This window comes from Trachinotus anak, unplaced genomic scaffold (genome assembly GCF_046630095.1).
Source record: "Trachinotus anak isolate AG129_WGS33_773 ecotype Australia unplaced genomic scaffold, CSIRO_AGI_Tana_v1 ptg000020l, whole genome shotgun sequence".
Lineage (NCBI taxonomy): Eukaryota > Metazoa > Chordata > Actinopteri > Carangiformes > Carangidae > Trachinotus > Trachinotus anak.
The window spans coordinates 2,311,337-2,333,647 of record NW_027273871.1 but is presented as its reverse complement, the minus strand read 5'-3'; the positions used below and the strand labels follow the sequence as shown (position 1 = coordinate 2,333,647).

At 40.3% G+C, this 22,311-nt stretch overlaps 2 protein-coding genes across 2 annotated transcripts; one reads left to right on the top strand and one right to left on the bottom strand.

The window, feature by feature from the left end:
* Positions 1 to 983: 983 nt before the first annotated feature.
* Positions 984 to 6,234, top strand: bicdl2l (bicaudal-D-related protein 2-like). The gene is made up of 6 exons (XM_071506065.1): positions 984 to 1,798; positions 2,472 to 2,591; positions 2,671 to 2,829; positions 3,461 to 3,546; positions 3,676 to 3,796; positions 5,232 to 6,234. Exons 1-6 carry the CDS (start codon positions 1,235 to 1,237, stop codon positions 5,592 to 5,594), a joined length of 1,413 nt encoding a protein of 470 aa, XP_071362166.1. The 5' UTR covers positions 984 to 1,234; the 3' UTR covers positions 5,595 to 6,234.
* A 149-nt stretch (positions 6,235 to 6,383) lies between these two features.
* On the bottom strand, positions 6,384 to 13,502 carry abhd11 (abhydrolase domain containing 11). The gene is made up of 6 exons (XM_071506067.1): positions 13,227 to 13,502; positions 11,257 to 11,392; positions 10,680 to 10,853; positions 10,284 to 10,454; positions 9,426 to 9,607; positions 6,384 to 8,539 (listed from the first exon to the last, which is right to left on the bottom strand). Exons 1-6 carry the CDS (start codon positions 13,349 to 13,351, stop codon positions 8,404 to 8,406), a joined length of 924 nt encoding a protein of 307 aa, XP_071362168.1. The 5' UTR covers positions 13,352 to 13,502; the 3' UTR covers positions 6,384 to 8,403.
* Between the last annotated feature and the right edge of the window lie 8,809 nt (positions 13,503 to 22,311).

Below are 22,311 nucleotides of genomic sequence, written 5' to 3'. Positions count from 1 at the left end.
TGGTATGGTAATTTAAAGGTAAGTTTTAAGAGAAAAGTCTTGAAGGCTAAATATGAGACTAATTTTTTTTTGACACGTTTGTTGCATTGAAGACTAATAATACAACAGCACGGGATCTATTGGCACTGGAACAGTACACACCTTGATTGGGTTGGACCGAGAATAAAATGTAAAATATTGGAGGAGTGACAGGAGAACAGGTTAATAATCAGCAGTCAACAGTTTTACTGTGAAGTGCTGTGAGTGCCCCTCTCTGATTGGTGACCTAGTTCCTGCAAAAGGGTGTGTGCAAAGGTTTCAGGACAAAAAGTTCGGTACATGGCTTTTAGATGGAGAGGAGAAGGAAAAAACCTTCACACTGCAACCGTGATCACTTCCTGCTGCAGACAGACAGTGTGTGCAGAGCCAAGTGAAAACGTGACATGAAGAATTTTATAGGTAACATGACGATTTGCAACTGGCAGAACACTGTGGCCCTCTGGAACAGGGAAATGAGAAGGAAACATTTTGTTAAATTGAGGGTAAAATATCTGATAATTGTGGTGTGGTTCCATTGTTGTACTCAAGTCAGATCCCATCTGCCTGCAAATGATGTATTGAGCCAGCTACCAGGCATCAGCAAGTATTCAGTTATAAAACAGGATGTGTTTATGTGTCACTGACTCATCTCCTGTCATGTATGTAGGAGGATTGTCACCAAAAATTACTCAACTAAGAGGAAAAACTATATCTGGTGTTTTCCCCAGAACGGTTCAATTCCAAAAATAAATCGAAGACTCGTTGTGTGGTTTTGACTTTGTATAAGTTATTTTTATAAGTTACAGCGCTGAGAGTCAAGTTGCCTTTGACTCTGAATGTAAATTGTCTGTTTAAGTCTGGCATCGTACGTCAAACCTGAAAAATTGGATCATGTCAATAGATCAAAAGCCCGCCCTCCTTTGTTTCCCAGCAGCTCTGGTATGTTTGCACGTCATGTGTTTGTGTAGCGACTGAAAAGGAGGAAGAAAACTCAGACGGACCACGTGAAGCCAACAGCCTCCAGTGACATCACATCATGTCATGTCGTGTCCCAGTGAAGACGCAGGCAGTTCAGGAAAAACAAGTTTGGAGACATTCAATTTGTCATCCTCCCTCCCCCTTGTCTCTCTGTCTTCTTCTTGCTTATCTTCCATGTTTGTACACAGCCTTCCAGTGTCTCCAGGTGGTTTGATTGACTCTGTTTCTGCCCGGGATCATGGACTACGCTCAGCCTTTCTCGGTCCTCAATGAGAGGCTGAGACCTCGATTCACCACCAGTGAACAGCTCTACTCCTCCCTGAACCGACTGGAGGACAGACAGATGGGCTCGCTCAGGAGCAGCTCTTCATCTTACCGACCGACAGTTCTCCCAGCAGAACCAGAGCCCAAAGTCTCTGTGACCACAACAGGGCCGGATGATCCAGAGGGACCTGAGGACGAGGTGGAGCAGGAGGATTTGGTCTGCGATGGCCTCGGGGAAGAAAACTGTGCTGATCTGCTGCCCATTAACAACTCGATCCTCATCAGTGAGTTGAATCTAAAAGATGTGGGTGAAGAGGAGCTCGCAGACGAGGACAGTGGCTCCACACACTCTGAGGAGAAAGACAATCCAGGTGAACTGACCACAGAGGGGACAAGGGACTCCCCAGTGTCGGTCTGCCTAGACGATGAAGGTGAAACCTCCCACCGGAGGAGCTACATTAATGGGACTTTGCCGGACCTGCTGAAGAACGGCAGGCCGCTCAATAGACGCAGGACACTGGGACATGTCTCAGAAACGGTGAGATAACACTCTGCTTGCGTTTACAATGACAGAGAAAGAGAGAGAGAGAGAGAGATTGACGGTTTCTTAGGAAAAAAAAAAATCATTCAGTAATTTCAATGAATCTTTTTACAGTGCAATTGAAATCTGTTCTGCCAGAAACAGTCTTGTCAAACAGCAATAAAACCTGTTATACGGGGAGGAGACAGTCTCAATTGTCATCCAGAAATATTTCACACATTAAAAATGCAATAAAAGTAATCTTGTCCTTCAGCATAAAGAGGTAGGATCATGTCCTGACGTCTAGGCTCAGTAAACCTGAACATCCCTTATGATTCTACACTTTATCACCTGATGATGACAGCTCTTGATTTGTGATGATAAATGCAGAGCGGAAAATGTTTCGTGCCTCGTGTTTTATCTTTAAAGCTGTGTGTGTGTTTTAGAGTGTGTTTCCATGAATATATTCATTCTGTGCGTATTTGCAGTGTTTGTGTTTGTGTGCTGAATAACAGCTCAGCCGGTACGACTGGCTCTCTCCTCCACAGTTTCACCCAGCAATCTAGATTATCAGTTTCTGTTTACACTGTGTGAAATGTCATGAGGTGGTGCTTTCTGTTTGTGCGGGCCTGCAATTATTTGCGCAGCAAAAAGTGTTAAAATGTACTGATGTGACTTTTACTGTGTGCAGCTTAATGAAGTGCGCAGAGAAGTGGAGCTGTCTCGGAGACGAAGCATCAAGCTCAAGGCCCAGGTGGACAGACTGCAGGAGAGCAGAGATGGACCAGGCTGGAGCCAACACAGAGAGAGGGTAAGGGTCCCACACACAGTGCCAGGACACACAACCCTGCAGGATCATTATGATTTATTCCTGCTCATTTCTGTCCCAGGTCACAGAGGAGGTACTGTCTGTCCTGCGGCTGCTGCACCCGCTGACAGATCCTGGGTCCAGCACACCTGAACCCTCCGCTGGGGAAAACCGCCTGGACGCGGCCCTGGCCCAGCTGCAGAGTGTGGCCCGTGAACTGGCAATCAGCCACACCAAACAGGTGAAGGCAACACCCACATGCATTCAAATAAAGCTCCTCACAGTTTCCCTGCAATCTCAGTTTGAATTGATTTCAGTGGGCATGGTAACTCAGAGGAATGTTTGCTTTGCACATAACTCGTGGACCCAAACAGACCAGGTGACGAGGGTCGCTAATTATTTAGATGAGTTTTCATTAACAATTTCTATCCAAAATCTGACTATGTTAACTTGCTACAAGGAGCTGCCCTAAATCAACAATGATAAAAGACTAATTAATCGAGTTTAGGCATGGCGACAAGGAATTTATATTGTCAGCTGTGGGTAGATGTTATTGCTCACATGAAAGGTATCCTGATGAAGCATCTTCCTCATTGTTACCTTGAAACGACCCTATATTCCTCCACCCTGGTGTTAAAGCTAAACTATGTGGTCGGACAGGTTCACAGGTGACAGTATCAGTGATCTGAGTCTGTCTGGTATTTACTGTTTAGTTTAGAAAAGTCACATTGTGTGTGAGTAACAATGGGATTAGATTTGAATCTTTGATAAATAACAGATAAGAGAGAATGAAGTCAGCGAGGGTAAAGGTGGAGATTAACACAAGTTGTGACAAAACATAACCTGCCTCCTCTGCATGTCTGCCCATTCAGGAGTTCACATCTGGAAAAGGAAAAGCAGCACAGGACAGTGCTATTCTGCAGCAGGCGCTGCGGGACCGAGATGAGGCCATAGAGAAGTGAGTGCACACACACATACATGGTGACACTCACCTCCTCCAAATAACAGATGAATAAAGATTTAAGGAGAAAAAGGAAGCTTGAAGACATGACTTATAATGTGTCATTCTTTCTGTTCCGCTGTGCAGGAAGAAGGCGATGGAGGACGAGCTGCTGCGGAGCAAGACGGACATGATGACACTGAACAACCAGCTGCTGGAGGCCGTACAGAAACGTCTGGAGATGTCGCTGGAGCTCGAGGCCTGGAAGGTAAACCTGAGAGGAGTTTAATCTTTAACAGAGATGAAGTGAGATAGAGTGAATCAACTGAGAGGGACAGAGGTGTGGCCTCCAGATGAATGCAGGAGTGAACTGCCACATGAAAACATGGTGTCGCACTGAGCAAACTAGAGTTGGTGGGAAGATGTGAACATATGGGACTCAGCCAGTGGAATCTAGAAAACTAGGACACCCACACACACGAGAACCACACACACCTAATTAGTGTTAAGTACATGTTACTTTCAGAACCCAGAATGTGTTCAGCTGTAAAACACACATACACACACACAACACAAACTACAATTAAAATTCACACACATTATGCTCAGCACTTGCAGCGCACACAGTTACTGCCAGCTGGTCTCCTGCCACAGTGTCTTGGCCTCAGGCCCACGTGTTCAGCTGGTGACGGCCGACTCCCTGCAGAGTTTAACTGAAACTACACTGCACCTCGCAGGTTTACTGGTGAGAGCAGCAGAGTCTGCTTCAGTCGTAAACTGATTTCAACTAGAGAGAAGTATTATGTTTATAGTATCCCAGTCTGCAATGACGCTTTAAATTCTATTCTCACAGTTTGTTTTTTTTTTGATTGACAAAAAATTATTCAGATTTTAAAATATCTTCTCTATTCTTTTTCAGGACATGATTGTAATCTTAAAAAATAAATAAATAAATAAATAAATTTTATATATATATATATATATATATATATATTTATATATATTTAATGAGCCTTCCCCTTTAAAAACTGCAATCCCCTCAGTATTTTAAATTATAGTACTGAGTTGGCACAAAATGTTTCACCCTTACTAACTAAAAGAGACAAAGCATAAAGCATTTGAGATCTAATATAAACCCTAATACATTAGTGGAATTATAATTTCCAGAATAGCTACCAAACACATGTAAGAAGTGGAATTAGTAATTTCCAAATTTGGGGCAAACATAAAACTGTCTCATATAGTCACTCTATTAGTCAAATTATAAACTTGAATTATAATAAAGGACAACGTTTTGTAAACTTTTTGTTATAATGGAGACTAAAATGAGAACATTTAATCACTATTTTCATCATTATTCATAAAAACTGACATATTGGTCCTATTAGCGGGTTGGAAAATGAAGCCTGTAAACAGTGACAGGTTTGTTGTCCTCTTTATGACGCACTTTGCACAGTAAACCCATCATTTGTGACAATTTAATCCTTGTTTTAAATTCATCTTGCAATGGAAGGCTGAAATATTTATTAAGGCTGAAACAACATTGAACAAACCTCCACTTCCACTTTCATAGGTTTAAAATGTTCATCATCATATTTGTCTCATTTTTCCCACTTTTCCTATCACTAATCACCTTTTGTAGGTTTGATGATTATTTTTTCTTGTGGTCTGACATCCTGTTTGTTTACCTTTACTTGCCACAGGAGGACTTTCAGCTCATGCTCCAACAGCAGCTTCAATTTCAGCAGCAGGCGGAGCAGGCCCAAAAGAAGCCCTCCCGCCTGGGCATCCTGAGGAGAACCAACCGACCGCCGATCCAGCGGCCGTCCAATTTCCCTGTGCCTGCAGCCACCCCTCCCACGACCAACTCAAACCAGATCTTCATCTCCAAAACTGCGGTTTCTGCTGCTCCAACTCCCAGCACACCTGCTTCTTCCAGCATCCAGCGCACCTGGAGGGACAAGCTGAGGCGGGGCAAGAGCAGTCGTCAAGGAGACGATGCAGCGGGGCAGGATCCAGAGTGGGGTAGGGACGACAACGGCTTCCAGGTCGTATCACTCGATTGAAGCAGTGATAACTTTGCACTCGGTACTTTGATTCTGATGCACAGCTCTCATGTCTAAGAGTCTGGTCTCCCTCCTGTCAGACATGTGTCAATACTTAATGTCACTTGATTGAGCTTCACGGTGCAAAATGGTGCAGATGGAGACTTGAAGGCTTTTTTTTTTTTTTTTAACATTCATCTGCTGAAGGAGGGGAAAGTTTCTCTGTCCTCACTTTTTGAGTCTGAGCTGAAGACGTGCACGTTTGAGCAGGTTCTTGTGATGACACCACTAGTTTACTGGCAGCTCATACAAGTGTGATGTGAAATCTAGAAAGCTCCAGAGCAAAAAAACACACGCGCCACCACAGAGCGGAGTTTTCATCGACTCTTGTGTTCAGCAGTTACACTTCTGAAATAAACAATATTTATTATGCATATTCATAGATTCTAGATTTTCCATTGGGGGGGAGCAGTTGTCACTTCAAGAATTTTTGGAGGAACATGTTTTGGATCTTTAACTCCTGTAATTTATGTATGAAATACAACTGATTATCAATGAGCCATGTATTTGTTTAATACCGTTAACACTTAAATTCTTTACACTTAATGTCCTGAATATTATTTGTCGTCATGTTGTAAATAAATGAAATTCTCATACAAGAGCTTCTAATCTCTTGCTGTGTTGGACTATATAAGTCTACGTTTCTCTTTATTTTGTGAGACACTGTCACCATGTCACCTCTGATCCTTTTATTTCCTGCACTTTTGCTTGTTGTATTTTCAAGATTCAAAAGAAAAAAAAGAAACAAACTTTGTTGCAGATTTTTGCCATTTTATTGTATAATATCAGTTTGTACATTTTCAATAATATATAATCCACTCCTATATGCATCCTGCACACATTTAAAATGTATATATGCCATTATTTCAAATAAGCGCCACCATTGTGGGAACAAACTGAGACGTATATAGCACAGCAAAGTCACACCTGATGACAAGAGAAAAGGCATGCTCACAGAGAAACAATACACAACCTGAACAGATGATTACAGTCTCCAAACTACTTTTCAATATTACTGAATAAATTCACTTTTCTATACTTTTGACACACGGCTCCCTTTTGACATATTCTTGTCCCACTGTAACACCACAGAAGCTGAAACAGGACCTGCATTCAAATGTCAGCACTCCCCCCAACAATCGATTAATATTGTGCGACAATGACAAATCTGTGCTATGGTAGAGGGGGATGAAGGGGTGCTTCTACACTAACTGGAGCTTTATAAAAACATAATTCTGATCATTTAAAGCCTTTTAGACTTCCGTATTCACATCAAACAAACACAGAACACTGATTGTAGTAAACATCTGGCATCATGAAGGGATACACCCTCATGTGTTAAGCTTTCTTGTGAGAAAATTCACACAGAACTGGCAACCCAGCTGCCAATCTAAAGTCTGTGAGTTATTATTGTAGAATCATTTTTTAATCTTTTAATCAAATTTTACAGAAATGGAAAAGGAGCTCTCGATAAAAGAGGCACATACAAATTTACAACACCCTGCTTATTCATACAGATGGCAGTTTCACCACTGGACTGTACTGTTCAAACCCATGGAAACAGAAATGACGTTAACACTATTACAATTAGATAACAAGGTACATTGTTGCAGCATATATTTGAGAGAATACCCATATAGTCTTGCGCTTTAGTTGTAAAGATAAGTGAGATACAGATAATAAATCAGTAAAACATGTTTCATCAAAACACTGAATGGACCGAGCAAATACAAAGACACGACGACGTTACCACGGCTTGTTGCCAGACAGACGGAAGAATAGTAGAAGAGTATAATGACTAGCATATCCAATTGTAACCTGAGATCTTCAGGAAACAGATGACAATACTGCACTTGGAGCGTTTCAGCTTGGTTTTCATCAATGATTGTGTTGGCATAAAAATATAACCAGCGCTCTTGATGAGCTCGAGTTCTGACTGAGTAACTGACCTGTAACTGACCTGTAAAATCCTCATCTCTGACATACAGCAGACACACAGAGGAGAGGATGGGAAAATAAAAAGTCCAAACCAAATATACTGAATATATCTCTATTATCAAATTTCTACAACAAACCATCTGTACACATTAAGTCTATATTACAGCCTCTTTGCAGAGCGAGAGCCTCCTGACACATGATACCAAACTCCCCCTGGCAAAGAAACTGTTTTTGCTTTGCACATTCTTCCTTTCTCTTTAAGAAGAGCCTCTCAGATATACAGTATGTGTTTCATTCCAGTGACGTCAAAACCTTTACGTCCAACTGTCCAACTGCTGGTCCATTTCAGCGGTCCCAGATTGTACTTGGCCTAAACCCACGTCTCTATTATACTGGCATAAATGTATCAACATAAAGAAAGCACTGTGCAAATGAGAGTTTCTTTGGATTAGTATATCATCTCCAAAACAGCCCCATTATGTTAAATCTGAAATATTTCTATTGTTACCTACTAATCTAAAAATCCATGAAAACACATCTAGAAACCAGCCAGCCAATCTAGTAACACTACTTGTCTGGCAGAGAGACTAAACAAAGGAAAAGTTTGTCTGCACTACACTACACTACACTACACTAGATTTGACACTGTTAAAAGGTAAGAACTGACTGTTGTAAAATGGTGAGTTTGGTCCGGTGTTTGCAAATATTAGCATCATTAATGACTCCACTTGCTCTTGCTGAAGCTGCTGAATTCTCACCTTCGTTTCCGACGAGCGGACGCTGAGAGGTGCTGAGCATAAAAAAAAAGTTCTGAGGTCTGGACAGGAGGCAGCTAAGACTGAAGGAAGGAGATGATGGAGCTGATGAAATCTAAGGGTTTGTCTGCGTGGATCCAGTGGCTCGCGTCTGGGATGTACTGGATGTCGGCATTAGGGAACAGCCTCTGGATTTCTGGGTAATCCTCGGAGCTGGATCAGGGTGAAGACAGGGAGAGGGAGGAATGAGAATGTCAGGTAAAAAAAAAAAAAAAAGAGGCGGATCTACATAAATGGTACATTCATGGTAATTTGTATTTTCAATTTCTCCCATATGTATACAAACCATTCTTCATGGGGTGCTCTCATTTTTTTCTCTTTACTTTTTAAATATTTTTATGTAATAGTATTTTCTGTCTTTCTTTCTTTCTTAATATTCACTTTTGTAAGTTTAATCTACTTTTATTTAATTTAAACAAATTCTGTTTACCTACTTTTTCTTTTCATTTATTTTTCATTGTCTTTGTTTTGCCTTCTGCAGGTTCTGTCTAACACTGTGTCATATTGTTTTGCACTCAAGCTGTTGACGCCTGTGTTTGATGCTCACTTCATTGTTTTCTTAAAACACACAGATGATTGCCTGAGGCTACAGCCAATGACTTACCTGTTTGGTGACCTGTTTAATGCTGTCACTCTGAGATATGCATATATACACGATGTGATTTGTGTTAGTGCTGTTTGTCCCTGAAGATCTGACTGATCAAACTGTTGCATAGCAACAGTAAATAAAAAAGGGACCAAAAAACAGTGTGTGGAATCTTGTTGCTATGATCATGGAGATATCAATCCAGAATAAATTATATTTCAGGTTAATGAAAGACTCAAAGGTATGGATCCTCAGAACTGGCATGATGAGGTATAACAACCCTCTGTTTACTAATGTTAAGTGTTTAATCTGATTTTGTTCTGAAAAACCACGATAGGAACAAGCATTGCAAATAAATTTGGGCTATTAATTCTACAATATGTAACATTTTCAGTGAGTATTCTACACATATGTCTCTATAAAAATAAGCAGTCTGTCTGAGGGGTTATATACCTGATATAAGCAGAACTGGCTCCACCCAAAAACAGTGTAGGTCCCTCATAGACAGTGTTAAAGTTGGGGAAGCTCATGATGTCATCAAGATGTGCCGAGATGGCCTCCAAGTTGACCCTCCAAGCATAGTGTCCGTTTTGCTCCACCAGGTTAGTGAGCAGGAACTGACGCACCGAGTGCTCCTGACAGAGGGAAGGACCGTTAATGAGTTTGACTTTAAAGCAGCCACAATCAATGTTTTTATATTCAAAATGGTTTCCATGACTACTTGTATGCAAATGTAATGTTTTGGTTCACTCTCACTGTCCTCTGGCACGACACACAGCTGTCTTCAGTGGAGAGGCTCTAAAAACGTACTTATTTACATGATCTGCTTAGTATCAAACAGCTAACAGGCACCGTCAGTGACAACCTGATGAACAAAACTGAGCATTTAGCAGCTAAATAATCAGATATTTCCCTCAGGAGTCAGTAGGGACCAAAAACAGAGCTACAAGAGAGAAAATATTTACACTCATTAAGTGGAAAACATGATGACTCAGTGAATTTGGAGGTAAGTAGGCAACTGTTTGCTAACAAGTTTTGCCTTATCAACTTTACTGAGTGATTATTTGTCAGTGCCATGTTCACAGCTTCACAGCTTATTTCTGCTGCCCCCATCAGCCCCTGCAGGTTTACTATCAGATACATTGTTTGTTACTGAAGTGCACACCTGAAAAACAACAACAACAAAGATGCCCTTGTGAAAAAAAAGAACCTTGCGTCCAAGGTTTAATTTATTGAAGAACAGCTGTCTTGTCCTGTTTCAAACGCCGAATAGTGTGCAATAAAAAAAATAAATAAAAAAGCAGGTCTGACCTTGACCAAACTGCGCAGCTGATCCTCAGCCATCCGCCTGGCAGTGGAACGTGGGATGTCACTGGAGATCTTCATCTCCTGCATGGCCTGGATGTAATAACGGAAGTTCGTGCGTGTGGTGGTCTGGGCAGGACTGATGTCCACTACCACCAATCTCTCCACTAAACCAGGCTACAAACGGAGTCAGGTCGATGGGATAAGAGAGAAACGAGACGATGTCGTGAGGAAAAACCAATGACAAAATGGAAACAGGCCGGCAGGGTGTGGCATGCAGACCAGAGGAGGATTATTAAGTTCAGAGAGGATGGAAATGTACGGCGAGAAAGGTTAGGTGACATCCAGCGAGGGGACTGTCGCGTCATGATAAATTCATGGTGACATTTCTCGGCTGCTAACCTGTGTCAGAGCAGTCGTCATGGCCGTTTTCCCTCCCATGCTGTGGCCGATGAGGACGCACTTCTCGATGCGCAGCTGAGCCAAGAGGTGTTTCAAATCACCGGCCATCGCTTCATAGGTCAGCATCGAGTTGTGAGGGCTGTTGCCATGGTTACGGGCATCTACAGTCAGCACCTAACTGGTCAAAGGACAGTTAGGACACTTGGAACGGGGGGTAAAGAGGCAACAGAGCAGATACAAAAAAAAAAAAAAAAAAAACTTTTATGTCAGCTATATAATTTTTTCTGGCCCCAGCTCAGCAAAGTACTTTGTTTACAGCACGAACAAAGGCTGCATTGTGCACATGAGGTGATGAGTTTCAGCCAAAGAGACGATTATCTATCAGTATTAATTACAACAGTGGAGTGCTGAGGATTTGTATCAAATAACTGGCAACACACTGGCTGATTGTGCGTTCCCATGCCTGCTTTTGTCAGAGGGCCAGTGTCAGGCTGCTCAGACCCAACTCCAACACATAAAGACGAATTGTTTTGTGTTGTAACAACGGACAGGGGTGATGTCTTCATCAGTGCATTACCTTTCGGCCTGTGCGCTGCACCAAGGACTTTGCTATTGAGTGAAAGTTAGATTTGCTGCCAAAAAGGCCATGAAGAAACACCAGGGGAGTGCTCTCTCCTTTCCCATCAAAGACATCATAGGTCAAGTTGACTGGGCTGTGGGAAAAAAAAAAAACGTCCATGCTGATTAGTATGAATCTCTTCAGCTGTGTCTTCTGTCAGTACTTTAGACAGCAACATTAATAAATCTCAGCAATAAGCCTGTGCAAACTGATGAAAGTTTCAGGGAGGGACAACGATGATTGAACTGTTTCAGCGCACAGTGAAAAATAATTTGCGGAGCCTAATTTGAAATTAACAGGAAATCAGGGGACATTATTTAAAGAGAAGAAGACAGTGGCAGCACCGCTCAGTGATTTGAGACATATTTGGTTGGAAATATTTTGCTTCCACCTGCTGGTATAACATTAGAGAACATACTGGAACAAATACAATCTTTTTTTAAATTTAATATAATGTTTTATAATAACATTTCACTTGTTTGAGAAGCTGGAACGAGAGAATATTTGACATATTTGCTTGATAAGTGACTTAAAAGATTAATCTGCTGTCAAGGTTTTATTTTACTGTCAATCTATTAATTGATTAATCCATTAGTTGTTTTGTCTGATCAACAGTCCAAAATCCAAAGACATTTGGATTAACTGCAATGTATGACTATGAAAAGTAGCAAATCCTATAATTTGACTGACAAATAACTGAAGCAATGAATTATTTATCAGAATAATTGTCTATTAATTTTCTGTTGAGCAACTTTGTGTCTGTCTCTGCCTACATAATTTGATTCATCATAAATTTATTAGAAATTTGCACCACTCAAGTAGAATATTAACTATTGACTCGTGAAACATTGTTATTTGTACTGGGAAGTGCTATACAAATAAATTATTATATTATTATTATTATTATTATTTCTTATTATTATGACAGATCCTCCAACCTTTCAACTTGTGTACCTGGTCTAGAAGACGGAGCCTGTCAACCTGTAGTTTTAAAACCCTAATTGTTTTAGATTATATTGAGCTAATTTGTTGTAAAGTTGTGCTTTATCCAATTGCTTTAATATTTTTTTCTTCTGTGTGTCAAGTAATAAACACACAGAAATCTTAAGACAAGGTCATATTATTCCATAGTAGAAGAACTGTAGCTTTACCTTCATTAATGGTGTATAAAAGCACAATTTGTTGGTCTGTACTTGGACTCATTATTTGACAAATTATACACCAAGTCTCCTGATTGAATCTCTGCAAGCATACTAGGATCCCAATATCACTGCAACAGCTCTTCACTCAGAATTGGTTCAGACTTGTGGCTGAAGTGTTTTCCACACTACAGGTAAAAATCCACCAAGTACTAATTTAATTTGAGCACATTATTGATTGATAATTGATGACTAAAATAAATGTCCTGCCTACCAGTGTGCTGACTAATTAGCTAATCAGTTCAGTGCCAGTTGATTGGTTTCTGGGTGCCTAAGGAAATACTGACCTGTGGTGGTAAAAAGGGGCCCAACAACAAATTTACCCCCCCCCCCCCCCAGGTGGTTAATCCGGCCATAGTGTGCTAATATGCTATAATTTAGCATACATGTAGCATACCATAAGACATCTCCACAAAGCTATGGTCTCTTAATTTAGCTGCATTAAACAAGACAGAGCCCATAACGTTGACATGAAGTCCTTTATGTAACGACTGGAGACTCGCCGTGTTGCTAACCAGACGCCTGAATGTCATTTATAGAAACTCTGCAAAGTTAACGGTTCGTGAAGATGCAAAGTCACGACTCGGCGACAAATGTTCAACGGTTAAATCGACTGGCTGCCATTAAAAGAGAAACACTGGGCTGCCACCTAAACCCAGAACCGCCCCCACCGCGCCGCAGCTCAGGCGGACAGAGGGCATCAGTTAGCCGGGAAGCTAGCAGGGATACCTGGATGAGCTCGCAGCCCGGACCGGAGGAGCCACCCCGCAGACGTGCTGCTGTCCGGGGGATAGACGACACGACGGCCGGCCGCTCAGCAGTCCTCTCTGGATCAGGCGACACAAAGCACTCATGGCAGCATATGCTCCGTTACCGGGCGGTCGACAAACAGCATGTGCGTTTAAAAACGGCCACAGTAACGACAGAGACTCGGTGAGGGAGCATGCACAGCTTCCCTGAGGTCGAGATTGAACTGAAGGGAGCTGCAAGCTGTCAACAGCTGATGGAGACGGTGCGTCATGACGTAGGACGTAGAGCGACTTGCGTTCTTTTCCCTGAGTTCGGTCTGTCAGGCGCAGTAAACATTACCTTCCCCTCAGCTTCACTGTCCGCCAGTAGATACCTGGACTCAATTGAAACCAAGAAGCACATGGACATAAAAAAACCCAAAAAACAATTAGGCTGTCTCTGCTGTGATTTTCAGTTGTGAAGGAAGTGGTTCATTTTCGTACAAGCTTTAGCCCTGCATTCAAAACGGCAGCAAAATATTAGCAAGTAAATAAAGTCACAGGATAAATGTAGTGGAGTTAAAAGTACGTTTCCCTCTGAACTGTGGTGGAGTACAAAAAAAAAATACAAGAGCAGAAAATTGAAACACTTAAGTAAAATGAAAGTACCTTAAATTGCACTTAAGTACAGCACTTACTTTACAGTACTACTCGGTTTGATCCTACAATGTTGGCTTCAGTCTAAGGGTGTAAATTTAGACCCACTAAAATACATTTGTATCATGAAGTGGTTGCAAGTGTATGAGAGAAGAACCTGCCTTATTTAATGGTAAATTATAGATTTTTTTTATAAGTTGACAGGAGTAACAATGAATTGACGTGTAAAAGTCTTAAAATGTTGAGGCTTCTTTTCTTGAACAGGTTATATTTATTGAAAATGACACTATTTTGCCTAGTTTGTGTTGATTTTTTCTTGATTTCACATGACCATGGATTGAAACTTTTTTTTTTTGCATTAATGCACTGCTCAACCACTAGGTGGCGCCATAGTGCTGCACCATGGGATACACCTGCTCACCACCAACAAAATGATTTCCTTACTGCACTGCTTAAAGATGCTCTCTGTGAATGAATTGACCATTCATTATTTTGTAGGAACATTTGAGTCAAACCTGTGATTCTGCTGATATGTGGATGTCTCCCTCACTGGTCTGCTCCTCACCCCAGAAAAAGCTAAAACACCATGTGTTAAGTTGGGAACTGCTGCTGCAATTTCTATTGTTTTTGACTGTCAATTTATAGTTTGAATAATAGTTCACAAATGTGAATTGTAGTTTATTTATTTATTTGTGTATTAATATAATATTTTTATCATGTTGTAATTTATTACTTTTCTGTGCTCATTAGTAGTAGAGTCGTCGGTCAGTGTCAAGTAAAGTGTTGATACTTACTCGAGTAACTTTTATTAGCATGGATTGGTTTATTCTGTTTATCCTACTCACATTCATATACAATTTCAGTAACTACTCCGCAAAAGTTTCCGGCACTTTTGATGTTTAAATTCTTATCCATAATGCAGTACCATCAGGGAGGCTTCAGATTAGTCCCAAATTAGTTCTGCAGCATGACAACGACCCCAAACACACAGCAAGACTCATACAGAACTATCTTAAATGTTAAGAAGAACAAGGAGTCTGGCAACAGATGGTCTGGCCCCCACAGAGCCCTGATCTCAACATCACAGAGTCAGTTTGGGACTACATTAAGAGATAGAAGAAAGAGACAGAAGATACTGAGACAGATCTAATCCACAGAGGAACTGTGGCAAGTTTTCCAAGGTGCTTGGAGCTGCCAGGTATTTTGAAAAACTGTGCGCAAGTGTACTGAGGAGAACTGGTGCAGATTTTAAAGGCGGTGACAACAAATATTGATTTGATTTAGGTTTTTTTCTGTTTACTACACTTTATATTAAGTTATTTGATAAATATTAATTCATGGAATTCTTTTTGTCATTTATTCTACACATTACTTTCAGTATCTAAAGCACAGTACTGTATGGCTCAATATTTACAGCACTTAAGTGACTCTTGAGTTTACAGTCTCAAAGGATCTCAGCAAGGTATTTACAGGTGCTCTTTATCCCGCACTATATACATATCGCTGTAAAGTATATGTCTATTTGTTATCCAGTTTCAGCCCTTTCTCCTTCCTGTTCTGCTTTCTCACCATCACTTTGGTTTGTGATGAGTGTGGTTGGTTTTCTTTTCTTTTTTGCTCTCAAGTCTGTGGCTCCTGTCATATTCAGGAACAGAAAAACAAACGCAGTATAGCCTATGGGCCTGGACAGCCTGGCCTCCCTTGATGCATCTCCAAACATTCATTGCTATGGGCAACATGTCTGCTGGGATAAGGCATGCTGCGAACTGTCACCATAGTGATGGCATGAGACAGAGGCCCAGGGGAGCACATGGTACAGACTCAACTGAAAGAAGAAGAGGGAACTGGCAGAGGAGGGTGCATTTTTTATTCTGGTGAACGTTGTGTTACACCTCCAGTTTTCCTAAAACCAAGTATAAAAAACTGCCAGAGCCATGTTTCTGACAGTAATTTACTTTTTTCAACAATATTCTTCAAACGTTGCTGCTGCTCTTAACTGGTGGAGTTATTTTATATACAGTCTTTATTTTGCCGCTTCAAATAATTGAAGTTTCAGGTGATATTGTGTTGGCAACAAGTTACACAACAATAGCAAATGTATTCACTCAATTAAAAATATCATATAGCAAATTGCATACAGTATATCCATATCTATTCAAAACAACATTATATATGCATTTAAAACTAAAGTGAGGAAGGAGGCCAGTTGGTTTATATAAAATTCTCCCCAGCATGAAAAAAATAACATGAGATTCAATAAACATTGGTCAAATGAGACAAAAACAATCAGGAATTAAAAGACTAGTTATGGAACCACCATTGTCAAGACAGACATACGTCAGAGACAGTTTTAAAGTCGATCAGTCTTCCACTGACTTGAAAACAGAACAGATTTTACAGACTTTGCAACCCTGCCCCCCCTCCCCCATCACTAAGCACTGTGTAATGAAGCTGAGTGAGACACTTAAATACGTCTTCATGCTACACAGAGCACAGCGCAGCTTTGTTCTCAACCTTATCTTTTCAAAGTGACTGCACATGCACACACACACACACACACACACACACACACACTGTACTTGCATGCAAGATAGTGATGTTTTATTTCCCTGTAGTTTTTCACCAAATGAGAAACATTCATTCTATGAAGGAAGAACATGTTTGACTGCAAAATGTAAAATGAAGGAATCAAACTTTCTGTTGTCTTCCTACATTGTATCTTGTCTATTTTGAACTGAGGTGTTGACAGAAATCTTTATTATAAAATTATATTATTCTAATAGAGTGATTAATCAAAGCATTTTTCAGCATATGGCCTGTTGTCACTGCAGTGTTGTTATTCTGTGATGTGCTATATGTGGACAGTGTAATGTGTTAGGTCATGATGTGTTGCCTCCACTGGCAGAAACGTTGAAAATGCTTTAGACCAAAGTGAAAACCACAGAATTACAGAAGCTGAGAAATGAATGCTGAGAAATACCAGCCTCATTATTTTTCTTTCTTTCTATTAACAAAATGAGGAAATGCTGTTATTTACTGTGGGTGGCAAACTGCACAAATGTTCACGCTGAACACTGGCAAAAATGTTCATTTTTCCACTCAAATGAATCAAACTTCTGCTTATTTACAATGCAAGAGACCTTAACTTCTGCTTCACTGGTGCACTGTGACAGTTTTAGTGTCTTTGTCACCTTTATAAACCTTTTCGCACCATACATCATTTTTATTCAGAGGGATACAGTTAGTATTCAGAGGTTTCAAAAGGGCCCTAATAATAATTAATGGAGAGAAATGTTTTGATGTGTCTAATAAAAGCCAGACTCCATTGTACTTTATGATGCACACAAGTAGAATATTGAGATCCTGCTCTTCACAAATAATGTCTCTCACAACAGGAGCTTGGTCTTTATTGTTTCGATAAGCTTTTTCACATTTATAAGTCAAAGACGCTTTGACTGTGTCATTTACAAAAAAGTGTTTACAGAAAGAAAAGTCAGGCACTTTCCTGGAAATCGCTTTCAGATATGATTTATTGTCAGTATCCTAATATTGAAACTGATGAGTCAGACAGTATTTATTTATCCACTTATAACATAAATAGTGATACCAAAATATTTCCCTCTAATTAGTCGCTATTTTAGTTTTTCACAACAGTTCAAATTTATCTGTATTTACAGATATAAATAATTTGACGACTCATTAAGTCATGAAACCCAGCTCAGAGTTCCCTGATAAGAAGCTGCAGATTTATCAGAGCGCTGTTGGTGAGCAGAGGAATGTTCTCCTCTCAGGGAAAACGGTGTCAGAAGTCAGAAAACAGACATCGGTGCACAAGAACAACTTCCTGACAGAAATCAGTTCAAACTGCAGATAGACTACAAGTCCCTGCTGTCAACGTCTACGATCACAGCGCTGACGTCTCGTTTATCTGGATTGCTCACAGGAGAACGCTGTGGTGGGGCGCATTCAAAACCCTGAGAAATGATTTTACTTTCTGTTATCTCTGGAAGGTCAGGTCATGTTCATGTTTTTGGCTCTGATGTTGTGTATCCTACAAGGTGGGGAACTCTAACTTAGAAGTTTTTCATGGAATTTCTGGAGATTTGACTCTGACAGGCCACAGCAAGAGCCAAACATGCTCCTTCCAAATGTTTAGGGTGGCCTGTATCTGCATGTTAAAATAGAAGATTCACGGTTAATTTATGACACAAACACGAAACAGACACAGATATGGGGATTTGGAAAGTATTACTATCCAAAAAGCTACATAAAAATAATGAATCCTCTTGTGTATTTGTAGATTTGGGATTTAGAAGTTTTGAATTTCAGTCTGAACAAACACATCATGATCAGAAACATCAGTCAACATCTTCAATCAATCAACAATCAGACTTCAAGAATCAAAACTATAACAACAGTCTTAAGACAATATTTTGGTGTTAACTTCTTGACAATTAAATGAAAACGGAAAAAACAAAACTTGTGTGTTGTTGGCTCTCTGCTCATCTTATTGAATTGTCTCATATCTCGCACCCTGTGTGGTGGTACTGCTGTCTAATCACATCTCTTCTGATATGTCTAAAACATACTTATTGACACACGCATGTTTAAGTGTTTGCAACAGATAGTTTATCTGCTTTACACAACTTTACAGTCCATCAATCAATGAGGTTAAAAAAAACAGTGATAACCTGGGATCAGACTTTCTAGTGTCTCTATCAGGAACTCGTTGGACTTTGCTGTTGGGTCATCATCTTGTTTGTGAGAAATCTGCTACCTGTCAACTTCACGTGTTCCAGCTGGAAGGAGAAGCTGACATTCAAACTGGTTCGCTGTTCTGCCTTATCATAAAATTTTTGATCTGTTCCTTTTTTTTTTACATTTTATACTCTAGTTCTCCTTTGTCTTTTTCACGAGTATCAAGATCAGCTGCACACTGGCGAACACCATACTGAGCAACCCTGTGTCCTAGAAATTACACCTTTATTTTTGACAATGTTTGCTCAATCGACATCATCGTAAATGTGGGCAACCTCAACGAACGTCAGTGCAAATAAAGGTTTGAATGAATGAATGAAAGTTTATATGCAACTAGGATTTAAAAATGTAGCCGGTTTACACTTAATATTAACATAAGGATGATGTGTTGTTAATTTACACTTTTGGAAAGTTGCTTATATATTGATACTGAACAATGAGTTCATGTTTTCTGCCAAGGTATCTGATCTCGCGGTACAATATTCACTTGTGGTGACAATGTACCATTGTGTAACCAAACCATGATCTTTCCCCAAGGCATGGTTCTTTTTGTTGCCTTGGCCTATAGCCACAGACAGAATGCCAACTCCCATCTGCACGCTAGCCAACGAGGATGTAAACAATAAAATATAAAATATAACCAGAACTTGACTTTGTAAATGTTTTATGAAGAAGGAAGTGAAGAATACACACTAACCATTTTGGTGCAAAACACTGAATGAGGGCACCTTTAAGTGGCCAGCATACTTCCTCCGAGGTGCTGGATGCATAGAGTGGCCTCAGAACCCCCACCAACACCTTTTGGCGTTGGACTGTGGGGGAGCTGTGTCCGACCAACTCTCTGAAACCGAGATCCGACATTCACACCCGCGTCACACTGTGATTATCCAGCTGTGCAGAGCTGAGCAAGGATCCAGGATTTGAACTTCTCTCTCTGGCTCTATTTTTCATTTGTTGCACAAGTTTCTTCTGTCCCTTTTCATTTGAACAACCAAGTGCAACACTGACTCTCTTCCAGGACAGACTGAAAATCTGTACCAATCTCCATATTGAAAAGATATCGTGTTACCATATCTGCTACCACCGAGATGCTGGCAATTTTGCCTGATGAAGGCACCGTACCATTGCAAATGAATTGTTTATTACAAGTCAGTGTGCAGGATTTTTCAATTGCTATTTCAGATCCATTCATCCTGCTCCTACGCACCTGCCGCGATGTGCGAAGTGTTAGCCAGTTTTGAAACACCACTGAGATGCTGCCATACAAATACGACTGCAACTAATGATTGTTTTAAAAAAAAAATGATTTATGGTTTAGATTTGGTGATTTGTTGTTCTGTTTAATCTGTGAAAAATGCCCATCAAAAGTCAAGTTTCCTTCCAAACTCTAACAGACTTCACAGAAAGCTGGGAAAAGAAAATGCAAATTGCCGCATGTTTCCGTCCACTCAAATGTAAAGAGTCTGTCCATCAAGTTAAACCAAGAATTACGTCATCCTGTTACGCCGACATCGTCATCAACAGGATGACGTAATTAAACGAGTGCCAGTCAAACCTCAAATGAACAAATATGGTGCTCTTTTCCTTCCCACTTTCTCACATTTTGCTTGTCTCAGGCTTCTGAAGCTGGACCGCCGATGGAGACACATGCGTCTCTGTCTCCTCTATAATTCCTTTCTCCACCATGTGATTGTGTCAGTGCCTGTTAATAAGTTCTTTCTCAGTGATTCTGAGAACTGACAACAAAACATGATATTCATACTTGACAGTGTTTCACCATGCAAAGTGACAATTTTATGTGCTCAGATTAAACTATAATAATTAACTCGGAAAACTGAACAGGAAATTGGATTTTTTATTGAGCAATTAGTGTCTTGTGTTATAAAAATATTACTGTTACACTTTATTATATTTGTGGCAGAGATTCTTCTATTGAATTGGTCAAATTCCACTCACTCCCCCACCTTGATCATGGTCCTTTAAGATTACAGGGACATGGCGAGGTGTGTGACTGTGTGACTTATTGGTAAAACCTGGTGACAGCGAACTGCTCAGTGAGCACTGAGTGGAGCAGGGGCAGTTCAAGGCTGATAAAGTACCTTTAGTACTATTTCCTACAGATAAGGCTGTAAAATGTAGTGACCTACTGGTTCAAAACAGGGGCGTTGGCTGGACTGTTAACCATCAGAACCCTTGCTTCTTGCTTAAAAAAGTAAAATTGGAGAAGGATGGAAGGGTTTACATTTGATTTCTATTTTCTCTGTCTAGTTTTGCTCTTTATATCAACAAACCAAATCATTTTTATAACCACAGGTCATGAATCAGGAAGACGTTAAGCAGCCGGGATGGAGCAATGGCAACTGTTTTTTATTGCAGATTAAGTACAAAATGGAGAGCAACTCTACCGGACGCTTGTTCCTTGCTCGTCTGAAGGCAATTAGATGACACGTACATGTTTGATTGTGACCTATATCACTGATACCTGCCACTGACTGACAGTGATGTATGTGTGTGTGTGTGTGTGTGTGAGAGAGAGAAAGAGAGAGACACATTTATATTCAGTGTTTATTTCCTTGTTTAATCTTACATCTCTTGTGAGACGTGCAACGTGTTGCCAGCTGCTCCTCATCCATATCCACATCCACATTCAGTCTCATTTTATCTACCTAAAGTGAAATAAACCAGTTAAATATTCTGCATGCAGCTTGTTGGAAAAAATCATAGTTCAGCTCTCAACACAATGACTTTTACATGTAGTTTAAAAGACCAATAAGTATTTAAGATCACTGTGTGGGATGCACACAAAGTCAATGTAAGAGAAAGAGATAAAATTCTTTAAGGATTACCAAGGATAAACACTGATATGGGCAGACTGACCTTTATTTACAGACAAATAACAGTGGGACCCATTACACTAGTGTGTTTACAACATGACTAACATTACTGAGAGATTGTAGACTGATTGTAGACTTTTTTATTGTGGCTGTCAACATGCCAGTTTAGATACATACATTTGTGTTTGTGGACATGATGAGGTGTGTTTGTTATGAAGTTTAAGTGTGTGTGTGTGTGTGTGTGTGTGTGTGTGTGTGGAGAGACTGGCATTGAGCTTTAACAGTAGTAACAGTTACAGAGTTATAACAGAAGCAGGTTTTGATTTGATTAAACATGTGGAGACACTGAGTCGGCTGTTTTCAATCTTTGTTCGTACACAGTCCAATGACAGTTGTTCACAAACACTAAGACAAACATTAAAACACAGACACCTGTAATGGTGTGAAGTTTAAGTTAAGGAAAAAATTATGAAAGAACAAAACAGGGTGCAGTATCAAACCAGCAATTAATAAAAGAAAAGATAGTTTAACCAGCAATGAATAAATAAATACATAAAGCCCCTGAGTTAACTCACTCCGAACTAATCAGTTGATCCAGTTTCAGAAGGAGGTGAAGTCTAGGATGCACACAGGCAGCTGCTTGTGAAGACCTTTATAAATATACAGCATGAACGTCGTCTAATTGACAGAGAGGGTCACTGTCCTAAAGCCGTCGCCTGGTGTGGATCTCACAGAGCTACTGTTTCACGTAAAACAGCGAGTGGCTGAAATATAGATAGTGGAGCATGTAAAAAATATCACTATAGTCCAATATGGAAAAGATTGTATCTGGACTTA